A 25,228-nucleotide genomic window follows, 5' to 3' on the forward strand; every position below is an offset into this window, starting at 1 on the left:
AACAATAGGGTTCGTGACACATGGGGACTGATGGCCCTGGGAGCAGTTAAACAGGGCATGTCAGCCCAGCTAAGGGATATTCTGGTTTTAGTGGATGAACTACTGAACAAAGTTGGGAAACTAAAGCAATTTGAATAAATAAATAAATAAATAAATAAAATCAAGGCTCAACTCGGACCAAAACAAAAGCCCTATTCACTGAACAGAAAGAAGCATGAAGGAGGAAAAAGAAAAAAAGTTATCATAAGCTGTTAATTCACTTAGGCTGTAATAAAATTCTGATTTAATACAGAATGTTCTCAGGAGTATTTTCTTACTTGCAGCTCTTTCTCCACTTCTCCATCTCCCAAGAAAATTCATCTCCCGCTGATGCAAGTTAGAAAACTCACAAGTCAAAACTGAGTATTAAATAGTACCAGACAATTAAAACAAAAAAGGGGAAAGAAAAAAGCAGAGATATAGAAGGCTTCAGAATTCAGTTCATTAAACACTTTTATCCACCTAAACCAAATAAAATGTATCAATCTACCCAATAAGTGAAAATAAAAAAGCAGTTACCAGCTCAAATCAAATAAGCTAGTTTATTTTCTCTCTCCTTCATTTGTTGAAAGCAGCTTCATTGTGAAAGCTGCTTTCAGTGAAACCAGCACAGAGGCTCATCCAGAGTAAAGCCATAATTTGTGTGAATCAAACTGGGAAGGAAGATTTGATCCTGGAATAGAAATCCCCATAAATTTTGGAGGTGGCAGAGTGTGCTGCTCTGTGCTCAGACAGGCTGCTGCAAGCCAACCTCACAATTCCAGCAGCACAGACTTGGAGCACCAGGTGTCATCTGGAGCACAGCCCTAAGGGAGGGTGACATGAACTTCAACACGAGATATGAGCACCATCTGTCAAGGTATTGTAACCCCAGAAAGCACAGCAGCTTCAGCACCTAATATCCCCTGCAGACCTCTTTCAGGGAGACCAAGGGAGTCCTTGAAAGTATTAATTCACCTTCTACTGCAATTGGAAGAATCATCAATCAGAAGTCACTTAAGCTGCCTTGTTCAGTGGCATTACTGTTATTCTGCAGAGACAGACAGAACAAGTCTAAGCTCACTAGAGTTGTGCAAGCATCAAGATGCCCAAGTTTCAGAAACCAAAGGACACCCAGCAGTGTTCCAGCTCTCCCAGGACATCACTGATGAAGATGACTTACTTAAGAAAGAACTGCTGAGAGTGGATTGATGGGACACCATGGAGCTCTTAAAAGAAATGGGATCATTGTTCCACTTAAAGGACATCCAGAAGTGCCTTACTTATGCCTGCAGACAAAAGGAGGATCTTGTATGAGATACTGGACTGGGAGCTGGGAAATGAGAAGTCTGGAAAGTTCTGTGTTTCCAAATCGATTGATTCAGAGCAGCCCTGTCACAATATTTGGATTCACTTTTGAAGAGCATGAGAAGAACTCAACAGGTATTTCAAAGGCCATAATAAAATGAAAACCCAATGAGTGAAACCATGAATGAGCTTCTTAAGGAAATGAAAGATAAAACAGGTCAACAAGATTAAAATTATAAGAGGAGTTTTAAGTCAAGCTTGGAGAGTCAATCATTATTATTTAAATGAAAGTGATGAGAGGTTTTTCCAATTGCTTAGATTTGTTTAAAATCCATTAAAAACAGATCTAACAAACAGGTGCGAGTAGAAACTTGGCTTCACATCCACAAAACTACTGAAGATGATAATGACGGTTCAGAAGGGACAATTGGTCTGTGCTTCCAAATGGACATATGAGAGACTCATTATACCTGTGACTGAGGCAGGAATGGTTTATTTTGAGATTGTACCATGGTTAAACCCTGTGAGGTGCTGCCACTGGGGCAATCAAGAATAAAGGCCCTTATTGCAGATTATCACCATCACCTACTTATTTATCTAGAATGATTATTTACATTAAGAAAAAGACTACAAATACATGAACACGTGACCAACTTAAATCTCTAGAACTGCACAATTCCACTCACCTAGCAGTCAAGCAGAACTGCTGCTGCTATAGCACAAATTTCCAAAGTGTGCAGAAATCTGAAAATCACCCTCCCAGGGCAGACTCTACCAGGACACTTTGCCATGGTATGTGTATGTTGCCCTCAGCAAGAAATCAATCAACAACATGATGAAGCTTCACAGGAGAATTAAAAAAAAAAAAAAAAAAAAAAGGAAAAAAGTCCAGCTGAAAATTGTGAACACTTCTGCACAAAAAGTTCAAGAAACATTGTAACAACTGTATGAGATAAATTATTAAAAAAACTGAGGCAGAAGTCTGAAAATACCATGAAAGACAGTTGAAAAAATGCTCCAAGAGGAAAATCTCAGTCAATATGGGAAAGCACTGAGTAGTGTTTAACAATTCAGAAGTAACAGGTCCAAATAAACATGTCTTAAGGGTCCTACAATGTAAAGTATAATCCAAAAGGAAAAAAACCAACAGCCAGAGGAACTCACTGAAATTACAGTCCCACTGAGAATAAAAAGTAGGCTAAGAAAAAAAAATCAACCTATAAAATAAACTTAACACTAACTGGATATAAAATGGGCATAGGTAAACATAAACCAACAACTATACAGAGTATTGTAACCATTAATGGCAGGAGAGTTTGGAGTAGTCAGAGAAGTAGTATGGGGTAAAAAACTGGGTTTGAGAGCTAAACCCCTTCCTCCACAGTTCAATGACAGAATATCCTACAACTGCAAACACACAACATTGCATTGGAGATGAGGAACACTCCGTTCCTCGGCATACTCCGAGGCATAAGGAACCCCAGGACCCGGAATCCTTTTGAACTTTCTGGAATTTTCATTCCTTCAACACAATTTTGTTGAGATATCAACCAGTGAGGAAGGAAGCCAAAATTCAATGTTGAGAAGGTAAGAACTAAGTCCTATGGATCATGAAAGATCATGCCTGCAGTTGAATCCAGTCCACTGCATTTCAGATCCTGACTAAAATCACAACGGAGAAGACTTCTTAGGTAATAGCAGGTGTGGCAGGGCAAGTAAATTAATTAATTGTGAATAAATGGATTTTGTATATTGACTAGAAAGAGAGAACTATTTTTTTAAAGATTATCTGGGTTGGACACATTATTCTGTCCTATGAAAATGCCACCTAGAGAATTTGTGTTCAAGGGATATTGATCCATTACATGATATGGGAAAATATCATGGCAATGCTGACCATGAGGCTTTACAAAGCATGACAGATACCTTAAAGAAAGAAAAAGGTCAACTGAAATCTACAGAGTGAAGCAGAAGACAGGATACAAGAAGAATGAGGAACTCTTCTGTCTAGAGAAACAACTGTGCTCTGTGGAAAGAAACAGGTCAAGTGGTTCAGGCAAGAAAGCTGGCCAGAAAAAAAATAAAAGAAGAAAAAGATCTGTGAACTGACTAGTCATCCTTAATCTTCACAAACTCTGGAGAAACCCAAGCCAAAAGACATTTTGAGAGAAAATCAAAGTTCAGAAAGAAACTCCCTACTGATGAAACTTAACAGACTGTCAGGAAAATGTTTCATTTCCATATAATTGCTTCTAGAGTTCTCCACATGTCCTTAAAGGAATATTTGTGTCATATGCATTTCTCCCCACCCTTCAGCTCACAGCAGCAAACCTGAGCAAAGTGGCTGGGCTCCACATTTACTGCATTGATCTAAGGATTCCATTGTTTTGAAAAACTATGATTAAATACACAAGAGTACACAAATACATATTGATATACTGGACACATTTGTACAAATATGTGCTCCTCAGAATCATCCAAAAAATGTTACTTCCCATACTCTACCCTTTACTCTAGAATGGATTTTCAGTGAACAAAAGCAATATTTAAGACTACCGCTTAGAATAAACAAACATGCACCTTGTTAAATTAATTGCAATGCCTCAATACAACCTAAACTGACAGCTCACTAAAATTTATCAGAATGAATTTGATAGCATGTCTTTAAGCTCACTGTGCTGCATGAATGGCAATTCTACTTGTTTAGTAAAATCTGGTTGTATGAGAGAGCCTGGGCTATAAGTGAGTTAGTTATTATATACTCAATGTTCTTCACACATGAAGCAACTCTGGTTGATTGCTGCAAACTTAGTTAAAGAGGCTCATTATCTGTACAAAATCTTTTTCTCACAGGTAACTAGCTTCACTGATCAGAAGGCTTATTTTGAAAAGCCCAGTTATAAAGACTGGACTTTAAAATCAAGACAAGAATTATTTAATGACCCAGTTTTAGTTTTAGCACAACAAAAACAATCCAGTGGGTTTCATCTTTGTTAATAGACACTTTTATCTTATAAGAGAACTTCTAACAGCTGATCACTGAGGTTGTCTTGTGACAAAATACTAAATACCAATCAAGTAAGCTAGTCTGTTTATTTCCATAGGTTTTGAATACTTAACCTCAAGATGCAAAATAATGCACTTTCCATGTACAGTAGGCCTGAGGCAGATCTTCGACCTGCCACTGACCCTTTCTGAAGCTTTCTGCTTTTACCAAAATTTGGTATTAATTACCAATTTCAGACATGGAACCAATGCAAAATCTTTGGAACTGCTGACATAATATTGTAGGAAAAAATGTTATATATCATGCACAGTAACACCTGGTTTAGACAGCTTATATTACCTGACTAATGCTGAACATCCATGCAGTTTTGCAGTCTGTCCCAGTTTACTTATCAGGTTTTTCGGACACTAAATTCTATTAGATATTAGTTTGATATCAGACACATATGTTCCATTATTCTGTACATCATTAAAAGGATCACTCTTGCTTTTCACTACTTACTGAGTTTGGGATTTTTAGGGTTTTTTTAACTGAACCAAGGCAAGTCAGGCAGACATATATGTGTATTAGACAAGCATGAATATTAGCCACATCTACCACTAAACAGAGCTCAACAACTAAAATATGAATAGTTAAAGCATAAAGAAACTTTTAATGTAGAAAAGCAATACAAGAAGTACCAGTGCTGGGAATGCTGTAACCTCCACAGCTGCGGCCTTGAGTACATTATCTCAGAGTTCTGTAGCTCTTTCCCTGGAAGGGATGAGTAGAGAAAGAACTGGTGCTGAATGATTATCCTGTTTGCAAGAAAGAAAATCCAGCTTCCAGAGGAACAGCAGCTCAAAGATGCTAGAGCACCAAAAGGTGGACAATCAGAATTTGTCAATTTAAGCCCATGACAGAAAAATATGACAACCACAGAAATGCTTTTGGAGGGTACTTAAACAAACATTTTGGAGGTCCATGGCGAATAATACATGATTTCAAATTTTTGTAGACCAAATTAATTTCTAGGTCTTCAATCTTTTTAATGGACTAGTTATAGATGTTTTTTAAAAAGCTGCATTCTGCTGTAGAATGAGAGAGACTTGGAAGGAAAGTATTATACCTACTAAGTATCTACAGGTGGGAAAAAGTAACAATCTTGCATATTTTATTTGTAAGGCATTCTGCTGTGATTACAATATTTGTTCTTTTCACCAGAGAATATCTCCACTGAGATTCAACAGACAAGTTGAAGAGCGTAAAATCCAAAATATGAGTGTACATAGAGCCTAATAAAACCTGCTAGGTCTTGTTCAATTAAAAGACTGGAGTGAAGACACAGGGAAGTAAGGTAAGTTTTTTCAAGTCTGTTATAAGTGCAATAATCTGAAATGCTTCCTTTTAAAATAATGTTCCAAGGACTAGAACTATACAATCACGACACATGTAGAGTGTCAAAGAGAATCAAAGTCCAGCGTCCTGTCTGAGTAGGTACAGAAAAATACCTTCTGTAACTTGTCTGGGGAAATCAATGATGAGTCCTTTCCATCCGCTCTCTGCTGGGGAGCTGGCCAGGGGCCCGGCCCATCCCATCCCATCCCCAGGCCGCACCCAGGGGCGGCGGGCTCACCACTGCCCAGGAGGAACTGGTGCTACCAGAGAACGCCATCCCCTCACACCCTCTTTTCAATTTTATTCTTAAGAGCAGGCTGGTGAGCACAACGTTTGCGGTGCCGGACAATTAGCAAAAGCAGCAGGGGGATGCTTGCCAATAAACACCCAGATTTGAGGTTAAGCAGCTGTAAATCTGCATTAATCGTTTCAGGAATTCAGCTATTTACAAAAGCTTTCAAAGAGCAAACAAATAAAAGAAGGGACGGGAGAAGAGACAGGAGAGGAGCCGATCTGTCCTTACCTTCACACTGCTTCCCTTCCCCTTTGTAGCCCGGCTTGCAGATGCATTTGTAGGATTTTGGCGTGTTTTGACAAATTGCGTCGATGTGACAGTCATCCGTAGCTTCTGCGCACTCGTCAACATCTGGAAGCATAGAAGGAACCCCAAGGGGACAGATAAGAAGGGATACCAGAGCCACAAAACAGCAAGGATAGATATTCCCCTTGAAGCTGTTTGCCTGCCTGCCTTCCCAGTGGCATGCTGGAAATGAGAACATCTTAGGATAAATAACTAAACTAGACAACGTGATATTCTCAAGTCGCTTATAAGCACTGTTCCACGGAGCTGGAGGGACTCGGTCTCACATTTCTGCACTATGAATAAAACACTTAGACACTAGAAATTAGCTTCTGCTGTTGAAGTCTGGTACTGGAGACCCTCATCTTAGTAAAACAAGAGAATGCTTAAATTACATGTAAGAGGAGAAAAAAAAGACCCCTTGCATGTTCTAGCACAGAGATTTTCTTAATTTATAGAGATAGACCCTAGTTTAAATAAACTAAGCTGGTGGGGAATGGGAAAAAGAAATATTTGAACAGCAAAACCACATTAATACCTTTTACTGAGAAGCAAAATAATAAATAAATGGAAGACCATATGAAACTCGGTAAGGTAGAGTGGAGGAAAGCAACCTGCAATAACATCATCTACTTGGAGTAACACATTTAGGGGAAAAAAGTGCCAGCAGCCGTCCTGACCCCTGCTCGGGTGGGTGCCTTACTGGATATGCCCTACTCTGAAAGGGGGGAGCCAGACCACTTTTCTTCTTTTCAGAGTAGGAAGCCTTTACAAACATTTTAGTGACGGGCATTCGTTCTCTCCTCCAGACTTAAAGAGGATGGGGAGGGAGGAGGATGAGACAGAGTCGAGATCTGGTAGTCGTGGGAATGTTAATGAAGTGAGCATGGGGAAAAAAAAAAAAAACCTCTCGACCTATTCAGGGATGGGGTGTGCTGGGAACACTTACAGCCCTGCCTAAGCTGGCCCCGCACTGCCCACAGCCGCAGCCCCCGAGGCCAGGGGCGGCGATGCCACCGCGCCCGGGCACAGCGGCCGGGCCGGGCCGTCAGTCCCGCAGCTCCCAGGGGCTCCTCCCTGCCCCACGCCACAGCCACATCTGGGGCTCCCGGGGGGACACGGGCAGGCCTCCGGAGAGGGACGGGGAGCTGCACAGAGCACAGCCCCCGCTGTACGGTCAGGAAGCACCGAGGAGACAGGGGTGCTGCGGAGGGAGGCACACGGGCATCCAGCGAGAGCCATGTGCAGTTGGTTTCATGCCAATTAGATTAACAGATCCTCCAAAAGGTGCACTAAAGTGAAAACAGTTTTATTGTTAGCTTGAAATCCTAACGCTAATTGTTTCAGAAGTGCTCACTCAGACATCTCCAGTGATAACACACGGATCCTTCAAAGTCACCGGGAACAGGAGGGGGCTATTTAGAGAGGGGAGAATAAGCAGACATTGTAGCATGGCACACAGCAGAGAACTTCTCTGAGAGGTGCAGACCGGGGCGGCCCCGCGGGGCACCTCTGGAATCCCAGAGAGAGAATTGCCCGGACTCGGCATTGTTATTGTTGTAGAGTTTTTTTGTTTGGTGTTTTTGGTTTTGTTTTGTTTTTTTTTTTGTTTTTTTTTTGTTTTTTTTTTTTTTATGAAAGAGGGGAACAGAACACCGAGCGTCGTAATTTTCTTTTCCGGACTAAGGCAGAGCTGCTGTAATCTGTTGCTTTCTTTCTTGTCCATTCGTTTATTTTTATCGCTGAGCCAATTCAAATCTAGCTATGATTTACGTGAATTAGCTTAGGTGTTGCCCAGATCATGCACAGATTCAGTCAAGCACAAAGAGAAAATAAGTTTTTGGGGGGTTTTCTCTGCGTTTTTTTTAATGCTTTGGTTCATACTTTTGAGTCATTAAACCGGCACCCATCTCCCATCAAGATCAGCAAAAGTGACAGCTGGACTCTTTATAATGCCGTCAAAAATTCAAACTGCATTGAGCCAAGGGGGACATTTCACAGCAACCAGAGGATGCCTGGGAGTCAGGCGTGAATGCCAATGAGTCAAATGAAAGGGCAAAACCAAGTATGAGCCCCTGCTCTGCTCCACATCTCACATTGCATTAGTGGGACTGTAAGAACTTCTAGGCTGACTTTGTTCATTTTGTTACATTTAAACTCCTCTATCCGAGGAACAGGGATTTTTTCCACACCCTCCCCCCTCCCTCTCCCCGACGCCTGCCCCCGCTCGTACTTCACCTTAAAAGATTTCTCATCGCACAACTTCAAAACCTGCATGCATTTCTTTCAGAAATCACTTCGGGCTTGCAACATTCCAAAGCAGATAGGATGGGGGGGGTGTTCGATTTTTGGTTTGGTTTTTTTTTTTTTTTTAAACACCGAAGCAAAGACAAAGTATAATTAGAGCTATTAAACTGATACGAGCGCCGCTGTTTAAAACACCAGGTCTTTGGGTTAATGCGCAGACAAGGAAAACCTGTTAAGATATCCCAGCCAACGCTTGCTCTGCGGCGTCTCCAGGGCTCAGCACACACTTATCTCGTAGGCACTCAAGAAAAGTAACTTTTTCTTCCCCATCTCTCCCTGCAGAAATCCCTCGGCTCCGGCTGTGGCAAACACGCGAGAAAACGCCTCCCCACCGCAACTTCCAAAACCCTCGGCGCTAGGAGCAGCGAGAAGTGACCTCCCCCTGAGCACCTTACAGCGGGCAGAGGAGAGCGGACAGACACGGTCCCCCCGGGGCCGCGGCTCCGCGCCGCCCGCGCCTGGGGAAGGCGGCACGGCGGCGGAGCCCCCTCTTCTTACCTGCGCCCCCGCTGCCTCCCGCCAACCTGCCGGCCCAGGCGAGAGCGAAAAGCAAACAGCAGCGCCGCGAAAAGCAAACAGTGCCCATGATAATGATGCGATCCCCGGTGCCTGTCTGCGATAAGGGACGCGCTCGGGGCCGGCCGCGCGGAGCCGCCGGCGCTGACGCCCTGACAGCGCCCCGCTGATTCGCCGGGGCTCCCGCGGCGGGGGCGGTGCCGGGGCGGGCCGGGGGCAGAGCCGCCCCCGCGGCTGCCCCCGCGCCCCGCCGCCCCGGGGAGGGGGTGCTCGGGCCCCGGGGAGCCGGTCCGTGCCCCGGGCGGTGCTGCTGGCGGGGCGTGCGGCGCTGCCCGGCGAGGCAGAGCGGCCCGGCTCGCCGCCCCGGCAGGGAGCTCGCAGGGACCCGCAGCGACCCCGCAGCATCGCCACCCTCTGCGCTGCGCCCCCCCGCGGCTGGGGCCGGCGCTGCGGGCGCCGCCAGGGCATGCACGGATAGACGGACAGACGGACGGACGGACGGACGGACCACCCCCACGGCGCGGCTGTGAGGACAGACAGGCCGGCGGACACTGGCCATCTCCTTGGCAACGGCGGCCAGGGATACTTCACCCTTCTCGGGTTCAGGCTAAAAGACAACTTTTTGTTTTTCCACTGCCTTCCCCTCTCCCCTGCCTACCTCCTAGCTTCGGCTAACTCCGCTCCCGCTTGCCACGGGTCATCACCAGCCGCTGGCTTCCTCCAGGTTTTAAGGGCTTTGCTGCGGAGGGCAGTGCGCCTTTCCGCCTTTCCAGCCCGAGGTTTGCTCCTCCAAGCCCTTCACTCCGGTCAACCACGGCTCCTCAAGGGATCCCTGCGGAGCTGGCCCGGGCCGGGGAGATGCTCTCCCCAAAATCATCTCCGCTGCAGACGGACATGTGAGTGTCATTGTCACCATAGCCTTAGAGGCGAAAATCCTTCACTTTTAAACCCAAACATGACATATTTCTCCCCTCCGAGGCAAGCCCCATGACCCTAAACTCTTTCAGACTGTCTTTAAAGGACTGAAATAGCGGATAGACTATTTTTACGGCCGTGCCGCCCTCTGTGCTTTACACCTTTCTTTGACGGGTGCCCCACTACTAAAATGCTTTGCTACTTTAGTAATTCCCCTTTACTTCAGGGGAATTAGGAGTTTCAACTCCCAATTCCCCTGGGAGGCTGTCTGTCTGTCGTGTATGAGTTCCACTTGTCGTCTGGAAGATAAATACACCCTGCCATAGCCTTAGATGCCTCTTTTTGACAAGTTCCTCCCAAATACACATATATGTCAGAACAATACACTTGCCCAGAAAGTAGCACTATTAAGTATTTTTAAGCTTGAAGAGATGGGAAAGAAACGTAAGAAAAGTTGCTCAGCCCAGTTTTGTTTAGTAAAACTCCACACCACGGTCCTTATTCTCCAATAAAACTGAACCACTACCGCACGGTGCCAAAGCTGTTTGCTTTCCGCGTGTTTACACCTCTACTTTGGGCATTCCCGTCCTTAATCCCTTAGGGGTGGGGTTAGGGCTATTGCTATTTTAAATTCGGACGCTTATTTTTGTGTGCGTGTGACCCGGCTGAGGTGCAGCGGTGGATTCCATGCCCGAGTCTTCCATGGATACCCCACGGCGCGTCCGTGCCGCGGAGGTCCCCAGAGGGAGCACACGGGGCCTTGGAGCGCCACCTCGTGACCGCCAGGGCAGCGCCACCCAAGGGCCGTTCCTCTTCACGATTTTTGGAAGGAGGAGTTTTGTCCTAGGTGAAAAGTAAGGCCAAATCTTCCCCCACCCCCCCATTTGATGGAATCATACTAAAATTTGTAATGGGATAAATAATCAAAAAAAAGTTTATATTTCATTAAGGAGTCCACTAGAATTGTCTAAAAATCAACTATCTCAACTTTTGAAAAAGCCACAGTGCAATAAATAAGTTTGCTAAAGGAGCAAAATGCTTCCACTGCCTTGGTGACTTGCTCTCTGCCATGCATTGTAAGTGTCATGTTAGCTGCAGCTGCTGAGTTACAGAAATCGCCACACATGAACTCTACACGTTTATAGTCCATAACACCTGTATGGCACTCAGGAAGGGAGGTGCCCTTGATGGAATCTCACACTTTTAATATATTCTCTGAGGGTGGCATAAACTGAAAGCTAAAGATCATTCATATCAGCTGTTCCTCTTCTAGTGAGTTTGTTGTGTTTTTCCTTTACCAAGATCCGGACAGATAGAATACACGAGGGAATACAAAAGTACTGTATTTATCAAAAGAGGGCCTGAACTGTAAGTCAGGATTATCACATAAAATAAAGAACATCATCTACAATGCCAGGCTGAATATTTCCAGATGGGTCTTTTCAGAGTCTTCCTTGCTGAGGGACACATCTTAGAAAAGGGATCCTTGTGGATCCCCACATTTTCCACCTGTAATTGTGTTTCTCTAATTATAATAACCTAACACAATCTCTATGTCAATTCCAAAAATTATTTTTATGAAAAATTTAATATTAGAAGTAATGACTAAGCAGCTCTTCTTCCATTGTGGACAGTAAAAGCCAGATTCATGCCTGTAAATCTGCTCTCTGCAAGAGCTACCCTGGGCTGCAGGTGGAGCCAGCCCAGTCTGGGGGGCACATCCAGTGTTTCAGCTTTCTCTGAAAGTACTGCCAAAGTACTTCAGCTGTGCCTAAAAACCTTGGAGCAGCATGTTAATTGGCTTCTAATGTTCTTCTACACTAATGCCCTTGAAGCTTTGGGGACTATTCCAATGAAATAATAATAATGCTTAATAATAAAAGAGGTTTGTTTTTAAAAAGGATCCATCTTTTTACAGAATAGAAAGTCCATACAAAGCTGCATATCAGGCAAGAGCATAAATAGAATTGTGGCTGCAGAACAGTACTCCCACTTTCAGAACACCTTCTCCCACAGATATGCACCATTCCAAAAGTGCTGTGAAAAGACAGAACAGCCTCTGCAGAATTATTTGGTTTCCTGGTTTGCTGTTAATGAACACTTGTATATTGGGGCCACTGCTGCCTCAGGAGGCAGCACAAGCTATTGATAGTGCTGGGAATCACAGCAGTCACTCAACAGCCTATGCAAACTTGAACCAATTGCTTTACCTCTCCATTTCTGTCTCCCTTCCTTCCTCCTGTCCATCTTCTTTCTGCCCATTTGCAGTAAAAGCCCACTGTAGCAGAGCCTGTCTTTCACTGTATTAATGCAGAGCCTCAAAATAACACACTAAACTTGTTTTGTCTGTCTCACCAATTAGGGCTTTCATGAGGCCAGTGAGGCACATAAAACCTGACCCTTTTAACTTCAGTTCATCTATTTTTCTGAACTGCACTTCAAAGAACTGGGAGAGACCTGGCTCCTTTGGATAGGAGACAAGGAATGCATGTTCCAGAATTTGTGCTGGGAACACCTACATTATGAACCGTGAAACATGTATCTCCAAACTTTACTTACATACTTTCTATTAGGAAGAAAGGAACCATGCAATCCCAACTTTTCAAAGCAATATAGACCATTCTGCATTTCTACGCATATTTAGGGGAAGCTTTTGAAACTAACAGGCAATAGACATGCACTGCACCGCATACTCAATGCTGTAATACTTCTTTCCAGGAAAATACAGCATGTAAGTTTCCTAGAAGTCAAGCAGCAGCATGCTGCTGAAGTAATTAAATGATTTGTTCCTGTACACGGGAGTAAAAAACCAACACAAGTCCACCATAAGCCATAATAAAGTTTTGCACAAGAAAATCCAGCATGTAAGAGGATGAGGATATTTTTTTCTTCTTTTTCCTAATTGGAGGCAACAAGGACTTACATAGCAGCTGCTGTAACAGTTAAGAGGGGACATTTATTCCATAGTTTTGGTGAGATCACAATCAGTTTTATCTCCCTCTCCCATCAGTGAGACAATGTGTGAAACCTTGTGGAAGTAGTGGTAAATTTCGATATTCTGGGGAAAAAAAAGGTGTAAGTTAGTGCCAGACTTTGAAGACAGACATCAACCCATGCTTGAGGACAGTTACTCTCTGGCTGTTACCTTCCTCCAAAATTTGTCACCTGCTTCATCCAACTGTCCCTCCCCTTTCATTGCCAGGGTGTCAAAAGAGATGGAGACTCATGCAAAGGCATTTCCTTACACCTGTAATTATTTTACACAGTGGGCCAAAAGGCTTATAAGGCTCAAAACGCCTTACTGAGAATTACTATCTACAAATTCATAAACTTCTTGCCTCCTAAGTGTGTCATGAGCAGTTTTCCATTCAGAAAAATGCTTCAACAGCTAGAAAGTGGCAGGAGAGTAGGGAGTTACTAGGAAGAGTAATGGAGATGTTTATTTTTTTCTCTCCTGCTTGAATTATAACCACTGAGAGCAAAAGATGAAAACATTAACAAAGAGATGGAAAATACCACCATCACCATGAAGAGCAGAGTAGATCCTTCTTTTGTGGTACTCAGTCAATCTTAGTAAAAGCATATTTTGCCAAGATGAAGGTTACATGTCAAACAGGTGAATAAGGACTTGATGCATAAAAAGCTGGATAAAACCTCATAACCTTCATTGTTCAGGAGACTGGTTACAGCAGTCTCTCTTGAAATTAATAGGGGATATCTCTAAAAGCTGCAAAAGAGAACACACAAAACAAGGTTGTGCCTACTACCTGCTCTGGGATTACACCTTAGCAGGTAGGAGAAGATGACAAGGACCTGTGGACACACAGAGCTGAGAATGATACCTTCTAGAAGACCTGTTTGATAACTCTGTTGCCAAAATAGTTTTAAAAGTGGCAGTGATGTGTCCTTGTGTTCACAAGGATATGAAAGTGGCATTCTGAAATGGTTGGGTTTTAGGAAGTGGGGGCATAAGGAAGCCAGAAGGGAAATATCAAGGGAAAAAAAAAAATCCAATTGCTCTTTGTTCATCCACTAGCTCTAGGCTTTAGTAGGATGAAAATTTTAACTCATTTGCTCCCCCACTGGAGACTTCAGAACTGTGACTTGTGCTAGTACAAGTTCTGGCTCCTAATCTGCTGCAGATTACTTGCCATTGTATTTTAACATTAGCATTTCAGTTACTTTGAAAATGAATCCTCTTAAACAACCAGGTTTGTGCACAAAAAATGTCAAGCAACTCAGAGGAAAGTCCTGTCTTTGGTATTTTAGGCTTATCATAGTTAAAATCTTAAATTCTGGATAGTCATTGACTGCTCTGGACTGCACAGAACAGCAAACAGAGCTCTAGTAACTCAGCTGATGAGAGAAAGCTTTTGGATTGTTTTAGAAGACATTTTCTGATCTCTTGTTTGAAAGTGAACTTTTTTCTCAAAAATATCTACAGCTGGCTCTGATTTCTTCTTCAAAGCACTTTGGGCCCTCAGGCTGAGGTACTTTCTGTCATACCCATGATCTGTGGTAAGCTATCAGTTCCCTTTCCTGTTCTAATCAAGGTCCTGAACATGCAAGGAACACTGAAGCATGTACATATTGATCAGCAGGACTGCTCTTGCCTATAGACTTCTGCAAAGACTGCCTCAGCAGGCCTGGGATTGTGTAGTGCAGGACAAAGAGAAGAGGCCGTGCCCTCCACTCACAGTCCCTTTATCCTTCAGTGCAGCTCAAAACCAGCTGTGGGGAGTGACGTGGCTCAAATCCACATGGGCAGTCCTCTCTGCTCTGTGGAACACACCATGGCACCACTTCAGAGCCAAAAGCTGATTCAGCTTCACAGAGCACTTCATAACTTCATATTGTGAAATTTAAATTTTTTTCCAATTCACAGCCCTGAGGGCCTACCTGTCCTCTCTTCTCTTAAAAAAAAAAAAAAAAAAAAAAAAAAAAAAAAAAAAAAAAAAGCCCAAGCACAAACCAAAAGCACTCACAAAAGCCCCAGGACTTCCAGAGGCTCCAAATTCCAACTGTAGCCTGGCAGAGCAGCTAGAGATGTGGGTGAGTTGGCAAGACATCTTGCCATATCATGGTAAGATCTTGTAAGACTCCTGCAACTATTCTTTTGAACTTTTCCTGAACCAAAACCATTTCATTTTTAACATTATTAGAAGCAACAAGACTCCAGAAAAATTCCAACAGAAGCTTTTTTCATAAAATAAAATTTTTTCCTGATTTCTCCACAATTCCACAAACAATTAAAGGTTATTTAAAGGTTATTTCTCAGGACACCTTCCTGCAGACAGGAAGAAAAAGTATCTTTAATGCAGCCAGCTCCTGCAATTTTCCTCCTTCCCTACCCACCCAGCCACTGAGAGCTAGAGTGAGATTTGTGTACTAATTTGAAATTCTGCATTCTTCAGGGAGGCCCACAGTACCAAAGCTGCTCTCAGGATTTTCCCTTTAATTTGCTGTAATGTGAAGAGAGTCCAACGCTGTTGAAACTTAGATGGTTTTGCATTGCAGCATCTGTTCAATTTACTGCAGGGACACAAACTCTTCCATCAAAACCAGCTGGAGGGCTAAGCACCAGGTCAGAGCATCAATCCCTTTACCAAACCAAGTCCAAGCCAGTGGGAGCTGTGTAGTACAGATTTCCTAAAATCAATGTGCTGATTTTAGTTCAAGTGTAAACATGTACTCATCCCCTTGTTTGGCTGCAGTCTTTACTGCACACAATCCACAATTTAAGAGCCCACTGCCATATAAACTTAATCTTAAACAAGAAGCATGTTACGAAAGATGTGCTTGAGTTCAAGCCCTGACTTTATCCAGTAAGCCTGGCCTGTTACCAGTAACAATTTTATCCTAGAATAAATCTCTGTAGACCAAGTAAAGTTTTATTCCAAAGTAGGTACTTCTATTGAAATATAAATGCATGCAATTCTTTGTACTGTAATTAAATGCATTTTTATTCAGTTGCTGTGTTCCTTCAACACAGCTGAACTGAGCTGGGCTTTGATCAGGAAGCCTACATCGCCCCCACTGTGACTGTAGCCTTAACCTCTTCAGTTGTGAAAAAATACTGTGAAACACTGTAGCTGTCACCTGGAAAGGCCAGTGAGTATCAGGGGGATAGCAGCAGAAATTGAGGCCTGTAGCATGAGCATAAGATGATTACAAGATCTATGTGAGAAATAACTTACAGAGCACCACAATCAAAAGTTCAGAAAGATGATAAGCAGGGTCCTGTCTCCTATGGTCCTGTAGTTACTCTTTTCCAGCTCTAGGCATGCTCAGATTAGCTAAGGATTGTGACAATAAAGAAGTTTCAACTGTTTCCCAATAAACAGAATAGTGCTTCTGAAACAAGAAGAATTCAAAACAGGGAGGAGATTTTTTCCCTCATTGTCTTTTAAGGAAAAAGGGTAAATCTCACAATAGGATCTTTCAAATACTTGGATGCAGCATTGTAAAGTTAATATTCTTGTAAAGACAACCAAGTCTAGACATGCCAAGATTATGGTATAATTTATTAATTAGAATAAATTAAATTAATAATAAATTAACATTTTAACAATTTAAAATTATAATAAATATACATTATAAAGTAGAATTATATAAAAATGTAGAATTACAATAATTTTGCAATTTATATTATATCAGCTGTGTTTCTTACATTTGTAGGTATTCTTAATGCTTCAAATGTTGATGCTGAGCACTGTTATGAGCCTTACCACAAATAAATATGTTTAGTTGGAAAGAGTAGACAGAGGAAGAGAAAAATGAAAGTTAGACCTAAGGATACAGTTGGGTGCTCAGGGTTTTAATGGGAATACTATAAGTAAAATTCAGTTCCCACAAAATGTGCAGCAATAGGAAAGTCCATGTCTTGTGTAGAATCATGCTGCACTTGTCAACACACCAGATAAATCTGATGGAACCAGGCTATCATGATCTTTGTGGTTTACAAGGAACTTCCAAGATAGAAGATACTGCAGAAAATATCCAAGCTCAAATCTTTGCCTCAGACTTTTCCACCATATCAACCAATGCCTCCCCCTCTATAAAACAAAACAAGACAAGACAAGTCCATACACCTGAGTGTGTTGATCTTTGCAGTTCTAACCTGAGTTTAACAAAACAAAAGGTCAGCAAACCTTCATTCCTTCTCGCACATTTCCCCCGAGTCTCAGGACTCTATTTCAGTCCCAGGGTGGCTGCAGGGGTAATTGCAGCTGCTGTGAGGGAGCCTGTGTCTCGCAGGCCATGTTGACACAGACAGCAGCCCCGTTTCCCAACACTGCTGTGAAGGAGCCAGTGGAGATCCCTCTGCAGCACAGAAGGGGAACAACCCTCCCCAGACCCCTCAGACTGCCAGCATGCTGCACCTCAATGGCAGAGTATACATCTCACACGTTTTCCCAGCAATCGTGTTTAAAAGGACTAGGAATTAAGGCATTCTGGTTGCTTACTTCATCCTTAAAAGCACACCCTTCTTGGTTACACACTTGCAGAGGCTTTGAAAATACATCATTCTGTCGAAATATATAGTGATGATTCCAGAACGACTCGGAAGCCCCAATTATAATTTTCAGCTAAATGAGTTCTCCTCCCTAAGGACTCTCCAGAGGAGCCTATGCTTTAGTGCACTAAGCTACCTATGAGATAGCTGAAGCTCAGACTAACTCAATTCCTGACAGGCAGCTGCAGTTTCAGCTGGTGTGAAATGGCAAATAGAAGAGAAGATTATCAAATAGAATTAAATGCAGCATCCTCAGGAGGCCTGGATATAGAAAGGGTAAAATTCCACTCACCTTAATCCTGCATATTATTTTGTTCTATTGAAAGGCCATGGCTGAATGAATAATGACAGGAGGATTTAGCCTCATATGTTCATTGCTTCTCTTTTCAAATTACATGAAATACACAGTGCAGACCCATTATTAGTGTTGCTGTTTTTTGGTATTATTATGTCATTAGAGATGGATTGGATTAACACAGGTATAGGAAATTGCAGTGAAAGTAGCTTACAGAAGATTACAGCACAGTAAGGCTTCATAAAAGTGTGCTCAGAGAGCTGATAAAATCAGAAAAATGTATAATATAACAAATTGAAAATACAGCAGGCACAAACTACTGACTGCTTGAAAGCTCCCAGGTAAATTATCATTGTTCTTTAACTTAAATTACACATCTAAAATAATTTGGAATTCATTTCAGTCAAATACAATAGAATTAGAGAAGCAAAATCAATACTTGCGTCACCAATTTCTTGATGAAAGAAACCCTGGACCAAAAAGGCCAGATGTATGTAGATATATCTACATGTGTCAAGACTGCAGATAGTACATGTAAGATCTTGATGTGCAGAACCTGAATGAAACACAGCATCCCTGGTTTTTTACCTGGAAATAGACAATTTCATCTACATGTTTTTATGGAGCTGACACTGAACATGACAGTGTCTACCTTCTACAGTTCTCTCTGTCTGTTCTGTCTTCAGCTAGTGCTTAATCAGGGCATTAAATGTTTGAACAGGATCTTAATTTTCATCTGCTTTCTACCTCTGCAAGTCCAACCCCACAACTCAGAATAATGTAGAGCTTTCTGCTGGCTTTATTTGGCTTTCAGTTGCACACTCAGGTACGTGTCAAGGGTGTGCAAACCCTGCCAGACCTAAACAGCAAGATGAACAGTTCTGCAGAGTGCAGAACAGCAGTGTCAGCCCCGTGGGAGGCCTACACTGCATGTCCCAGCTCCATCTGAACACGAGTGAGGTGTAGTGGAGCCCACATCTCTCCCTATGAGAGATTCTATGAGCAGCTGGGCAACAACAGCAAGTGCTGCCATCTGTGCCACTCGGGGTCACCTGGGCCTCACTTTGTGCTTCTACAGCTTGCCAGCTGATCAGCCTGCACACTTTGTTTTGGGCAGAAAACAAAATATTTTGTCTTTGGATACCAAAGTTACATAAAAGTTGCTCCACACTAGGAACTGTGAGGGTGCAGCTCCAGAATCACTTCTGTATCAAGCTATAGAAACTCCAGCAAGTCTCCAGTTTGCAATTTGAAAAATTATTTATGATGAGGCCAGTATTGTACAAGTCTCTTCTGTTTACAAAGATTGATAAATATTCATGGATTAGGTCTCATAACACAGAAAAGGGGAGTATTAGTCTCCCTTAGGAAAGATAAGGGAAAGATCACACAGAGAGGTTAAATTACTTTCTCAGGTTCACATGAGAAGTTTGGAAAACCCAGAAACGGAGCAAGAGCCAGGATTTGGGAAGGAATTTCAGGTGACTCCGTTATAAATATAAGAGTGGCTTAACACAGGGACTGCAAGCTCCATGCCTGTTTGAAATCAGGCCCCTCAAGAGGGTCCACAATTAGGCAACTACTGCTACTAATGACCTTGGCAAAACTTAGTCCTTGTTCTTGACTCCTGCTCCACAGTCTCCAGTACTGCAAAGTGCAGTGTGCTGTCCTAACAAAATACACTGGGAGCTAATTAAAGGCTGTTAAGTTATCCCTAGCCACCCAAAAATTAAAGCTCCATGTTCATTAAACACTGTTTTCTTTTCTAATCAGTTCAACAGAGCTTAAATGCTTAATTTTTACACTAGAAATTTGGGATAAGTCCTGGGTATTGCAAAACAGTTATGCTCCAAGAAATCCTTTCACTCAAAAATAGATGATTACAACAGCTTCTATAAATATAAATTGTTTTACAGCCAAAGACAGACATCTAGTTTTCACTGAAATTAAGCCAGCAAATCTCTTGTGCCAGTACTATAACAATAATCATGCTGATAGTGTTATTTCAGTTTACCAAAAGCCAGGATCCAATATGTTACAAATTAAATCAAGCACCAAACGATAAGCAATGTGAAAGGAAATGAATACTAATAAAAAAATTTAAATGTTTACATTTGTTTGCTGGGTTCAGATACAAACCCAGCGTACACAAGCAATCCTACATTGAACTATAGCTTTATTTTCCCCCTGTTGCCGTCTGCCCTACTCCCTTTTTTTTTTTCCTAATTTAAAAGCAGATTATGCAGACAAAGATATTATGAGAGAGCATATTTCAGTTGTAAGGTTTTAGGACAGGGAAGGAAAACAGAGCTCAGACCAATTAAAAGCTTTAGAGAAGAAAGGCAAATCAATTAAAAATGCCAGAGGGCAGACGTTGCACAGAAAGAGAAGAGACTTTGACAAATTTGAAATAACTCTGTTCTCCATAGTCCATAATGGCAGATGAAAATAAGCTGCACTCCGTCCCACAAATATTCAGAGGAGAATAAGGCATTTGATACCTCATGGATAAAACAGATCTGTGCTTCCACATGCTGAATAAACAAGCCACGGGACTGAGTTAGTGTTTGGTGGGTACTTTGGAGAAGAAAAGCAATGTATAAAATGTGAGGTGTTATTTTTAAGACACACAAGCAGCCAGCCTTCCAACTCAGCTGCTGAATTATTAGTCTTATTGATCTGCTACTGCATTATTTTTTACACCACAAAACCGTTTGCTCTCAATAGAACACAGGCACTGAAAGGACAATAGTCATAAAAAGATTTGCAATCTGGAACTTCAAAGAAATCATATTCCAATTTTGGCAGCTTACGAGGAATAAGAACCCAAACTGCCATTGCTGAATGTATCCTTTGACTGTAACTATAATTTAAAAGCATTGTCCGATGTAATTTCTTCCTTTTTTTCACACAGTGATTCCAGGCCAATTATTTATCCCCCCTCCCCCATAAGAATAGTGTTTTGAAGTCAGCCAATGAAACATGTTTTATTTAAGGACTATATTCCTAAAGCAATGGAATGGATTCTTTGGAGACCTAAAGGTTGCAGAGCACTTCATTAGTTCCACATAATGAAAGAATGGTGCAATTGAAGGAGGTCTCTAAGGGAGAATGGTGTGAAAATTAGAGACTCGTCTGCTCACTTGCAAAAAGAAAATAAAAAAGAAAAGAAAAAAAGAAAAAAAGGAAAGGAAAAAATTGAGAAAAAGGAAAAAAGGGGGAAAGAAGAGGGGGAAAATGAGAAAAATGAGAAAAGGAAAAAATTTGTGGATTTTCTAAATAAAGCACACTGTCTCCTTTCAGCCCATGGAGAAAGGGTGCCTACTCAATCCTCTTACCACTGACAATATAATAAAACCAGAGGAACTTTTTTGAAGTAGATCTGCACATTCCACATTTGGATTGAGGGGCAATGGACTGTTTAAATTGCTATTTACATTTCCAGCTGTTTTACCAGTGATTTGCCCAACTTAATAGCTCTTTAAGCTTTTAAACAAGAAAATAGCTATTCTCACGACTCAAAGAAGAAACCATGGTTATTTCAGTCTGCCTCTATTGTAAAAGGCTTAGACCCCTCTCTCTTTATAGATGCCCTTCCCTTTATAGTACTTCCCTTTTCCATCTCCTCCTTCTTTCTAAACCTTCTTCCATCTTTTTAGCTCACTTTTTACATTATATACTTTTAGCACCATAATGTATCTTTGCTGATACTGCTGATTCAAGGAAAGTATTTGCAAGTAGTCACTAAGGTTCCCAAGAGAGACTTAAGTTAGCCAGAAAATTAGATTTGCATGTATAATCTTCTGCTAGTTATTGGGGAGTTAGTCCATGTTAAACAAATGCTCTACAGCTATTGAAAAATGTATATTTATTTATCCACTTTCCTCTGGGGATATATTAAAAAAACCTAGATGTGTGTACAGACATAATGTAAACTGTATTTTCTGCTTATTTTTCAGGGAAAGTGGAAGAAGAGGGAAAAGGGGCAGTCCACAGATAAGAATGAGACCAAGATGAAAGGTTAAAATGGGAGAGAGCTTATTTCATAGTGGCTCTAAAAAAACCTGCAATTATTTTGTTGTAATTGGAACCTATTAGCTTGTTTATGTTGGTGCTAATAAACTGTAAAATCATGAAGAAGAAATTAAAAAACAAAACCCACCTCCTCCTTTTCCCCTGATCAAAGCTTCAATGTTTTCCTTTTATTAACTCTAAATGTCCCCTGTGTTTACAGATGACTGCAACCCTAGTCAGACAGTGGAGCAAACAACCAAATCTAAATCTTGCAGGAAGTGGTAGCAGCAACTCTGATTAAATTTTTTAAAATTAGTACAGTTCAGTAAAGAAAATTTTAGCAGCGGACAGAAAAATAGAAGTTCTTTTTAGATTGTATCCCAACTCAAATATTTTCAGAGAAATGAATTGCAACTGGCATAACACCGGACATCTGTGCTTTTCTTTTGAAGGTAACACTTCATATTTAACAGTCATACAATCTAAACTACACATATTCTAAACTAAAATGCCCATTTTTTTGATAAGGTTTGTAAAAGTTAGTTTATGATCCCCAGAGCAGGCATAGTGGCTGCTGCTGAGCAAACGTTTGCTCTGGTGTCACACACGGGCACGTCACTGACAACACAGCAGTGTCACTAGGCGAGACAGGACCAAGAATCAATGTGTATTTGAATTACTGTGGTTCTAAGAAAATTGGCTTCTAACTGGACCATCTGTTCCCTTCAGAAAGGAAGGGAGGAAACCTGCACACCTGAGTCATTGAAAGGTGACAGAGTTCTAGAGGAAGCAGGTTTAAGGGTAAATCAGGTGCTATCTTTGTCTACAAAGGAAAAAAAAAATCAAACAGCATAAAACCCAAGGTCCAGTAGAAGCCACAAAAAAACCCTCGAAAACGTCCAAAAATTCTAAGCACAATTAGACTTTATGAAATTTTTTAGTGAAAAGAAATTCCATTGTCTTTGAGTACTCTGCAGGAGGGTTGAAAACAAGCAGTATTTAGCAGAATTTTTCTGAAAAACTCTTTCCTTAGATTTTGAAAATTCTGAGGGAGATCAGCTATTAGCACTAAAAAGAATGCAAATATACATGGGGAGGGAGCAATGGGACAGAGAGGGGGAAAGATTTTGTGAACATCTAATGTGACAAATCCAGCTCTGTTTTAGTACTGTTGAAAATTCAGCACTCTGCCTAAATATATAAGAACATATGAAAATACTGAAAAAATGGTTTGAAAGGAAGTGCCTCAGAGCAGACATATATCTCATGACACTTAGTTCTAAGAAACTTGATGCTTTCCCACCCTACACAAGACAGATTTTCAGTAATACATAAAATATCTCCTGTTTTTACTATATTTCTGTTATCGTTGTGCAGCAGTAAGAAAGGAAGACTGCAAATCAGATCTTGTTCTGTGCCAAGGAGCTGCCTTAGGAATTTAGGTACGCTAGATATATTCCCCTAGCCTTGGTTTCAACAGCTAAAAAAAGCACTAAAATCCATCTTTGTTGAAGTCTCTTACAAAAGAAGAGGAAAAAAGCTACTGGGTAGAACGTGGAAAGAATTAGCTTATGGGCCAGTCTATTAACAGCCAACAAACCTGTGCAGCAGAGTAGCCACAGGAAGTCACACTGAATAAAAAAACGTTTGAAAGTAAAATTTTCCAGCACTGGGCAAGATTAAGAGAGACGAACTCCTGTGAGCAGCTTCACTAAAACCAACAGTTTACAGTAATGAAAGAATCAGGACCATTCTTGAGCTGCAGGAGCCCTGTGTTACAGAATTCATTTGTATGAAAACACTTCTTTGTCTCAAAGATGGAAGTTTAACTGCCAAAGGAGCCATAGTAAAAGGTCAACAACTCAACCTGAGCACTCTGCACTATATGAAGAGTTTTACCTTTTATCCAGCATTCAGTTGCCACAGCCTCCAGATTCAGCAGTATCTCCTGACAAATCTCATTAGGCTTCTTCCTGCTCTATTAAAATCACTGCAGGTTAGGAAAGAAGGACCAAATCTATGTTGCGTTGCCTGATAGGGTTTATATTTACATATTTACTAACATACGAAATATTTAACCCAGCAATTACTATTTGTCTAAGAGAAATCAGAACAGTTTCTGCAAACCTGAAAAGCACTGATAATCTGCTTGGTTGCATTGCTCTGTTAACATTGATGGCCGTTTTAGATCTGCTAGCCCTGAATACTCAGTTTCAAACTTCAGTAGGGTTCATAAGGTGTGAGGAAAATTTTCTCTCAGACAAAAAGTTGACAAAAAGTTCTGCAAAATGAAAACTGACTCTGGTCTACAAGTTATGGCACAGAGCATGGCTGCAAGTCAAACTTTTACCCTTACTCACACCTCTGTCCCTTCCTGTAACATTTACTGGCCACACACAAACATATTGTGTGATCTCAACCTACCAAAATGAAGCCTAGGAAAAAGCATAAGCAGGGAAAGGAAAGACAATTAGTGAAGCAGCAAATGGGATCTGAGAGAGCAGAATGTCTCATGCAGCTATTGCTACAAGCTCAGTGTGACGGCTCAGAGCTGCAAGCACTGGGAAGGCACAAACCATTATTCTAACTGCAGTGGGTAAAACATGGGCTCTTGCCAGCTGGAGGTATTGCAACCAAACATAGCAGGGGCCATCTTAGTCTGTGTCTCCTTGTTACAGAAACATCTGAGGCAAAAGAGAAGAGGAGTCACACACAATATCCAGCATTATGTAAAACCAGCTCCTCAGCAGCTCTGGGATGTGCTCAATCAATAGCTGGAAAATACTGTTGGGTTGAACGCTGAGTGTAGCAGGTGCACCTAATAAGCAGCTATTAAAATGCCTGCTCCCCCAGTCAATTCCTTACAGATACTCCTTGGGCTACAGAGTTTTCAAAAGCTCTGTCACCTTAGGCTTCTGTTCTCTGGCTCTGTTGCCACCACCACAGCGGTCACACGAGCACACGTACCTGTGATGGGTAATCGCCGTGCTTCCTGCAGCACAGCCTTCATCTCTGCCGGCTGACAAATGCTGAATGCAGCTTCCTGGCTGGGTCTGGTGCCCTTCTGTGCTCCTCTGCCCTTGCCTTGTTTCAGATTGAACAGGTGTAGTTTGTGCTGTTTGCTCAGTCAGCTCACACCTGCCTTGCCAGTTCTTCCTCTTAATTGTGAGTAACAGCTTGGGAGCTGGGAGCCAAAAATTGACTGAAAACTCTTTCTAGTCCTGCTTCTTTGTTGGTGTATGGCTTATGTGTTGAAGTAGAGGACACACCATCTGAAAAATATTTTAGTCCCTTAGGTCAGAAGTACAATAAAATTAATTTGACATTCACCCACTCCACAGTACCACTAAAAGTCCTATGCTGAGAGTCCAAAAT

General features: G+C 41.8%; 1 protein-coding gene across 3 annotated transcripts in view; it reads right to left on the minus strand.

The window, feature by feature from the left end:
- SCUBE1 (signal peptide, CUB domain and EGF like domain containing 1) overlaps positions 1-24,935 on the minus strand; it is a 208,553-nt gene extending 183,618 nt beyond the window's left edge. For 2 of the 3 annotated variants that reach the window (XM_064701743.1, XM_064701741.1), the window contains exons 1-2: positions 9,096-9,229; positions 6,234-6,356 (exon numbers count right to left, since the gene is read on the minus strand). In XM_064701743.1, coding sequence (XP_064557813.1) covers positions 6,234-6,356; positions 9,096-9,183 — 211 coding nt within the window. In that variant the 5' untranslated portion in view covers positions 9,184-9,229. Of the gene's footprint in view, positions 1-6,233; positions 6,357-9,095; positions 9,230-24,820 lie in introns of those variants that run through there. The other variant, XM_064701742.1, reaches the window with a different exon arrangement.
- Positions 24,936-25,228: the final 293 nt, after the last annotated feature.

This window comes from Zonotrichia leucophrys, chromosome 1A, assembly GCF_028769735.1.
Source record: "Zonotrichia leucophrys gambelii isolate GWCS_2022_RI chromosome 1A, RI_Zleu_2.0, whole genome shotgun sequence".
In the NCBI taxonomy this organism is placed as follows: domain Eukaryota; kingdom Metazoa; phylum Chordata; class Aves; order Passeriformes; family Passerellidae; genus Zonotrichia; species Zonotrichia leucophrys.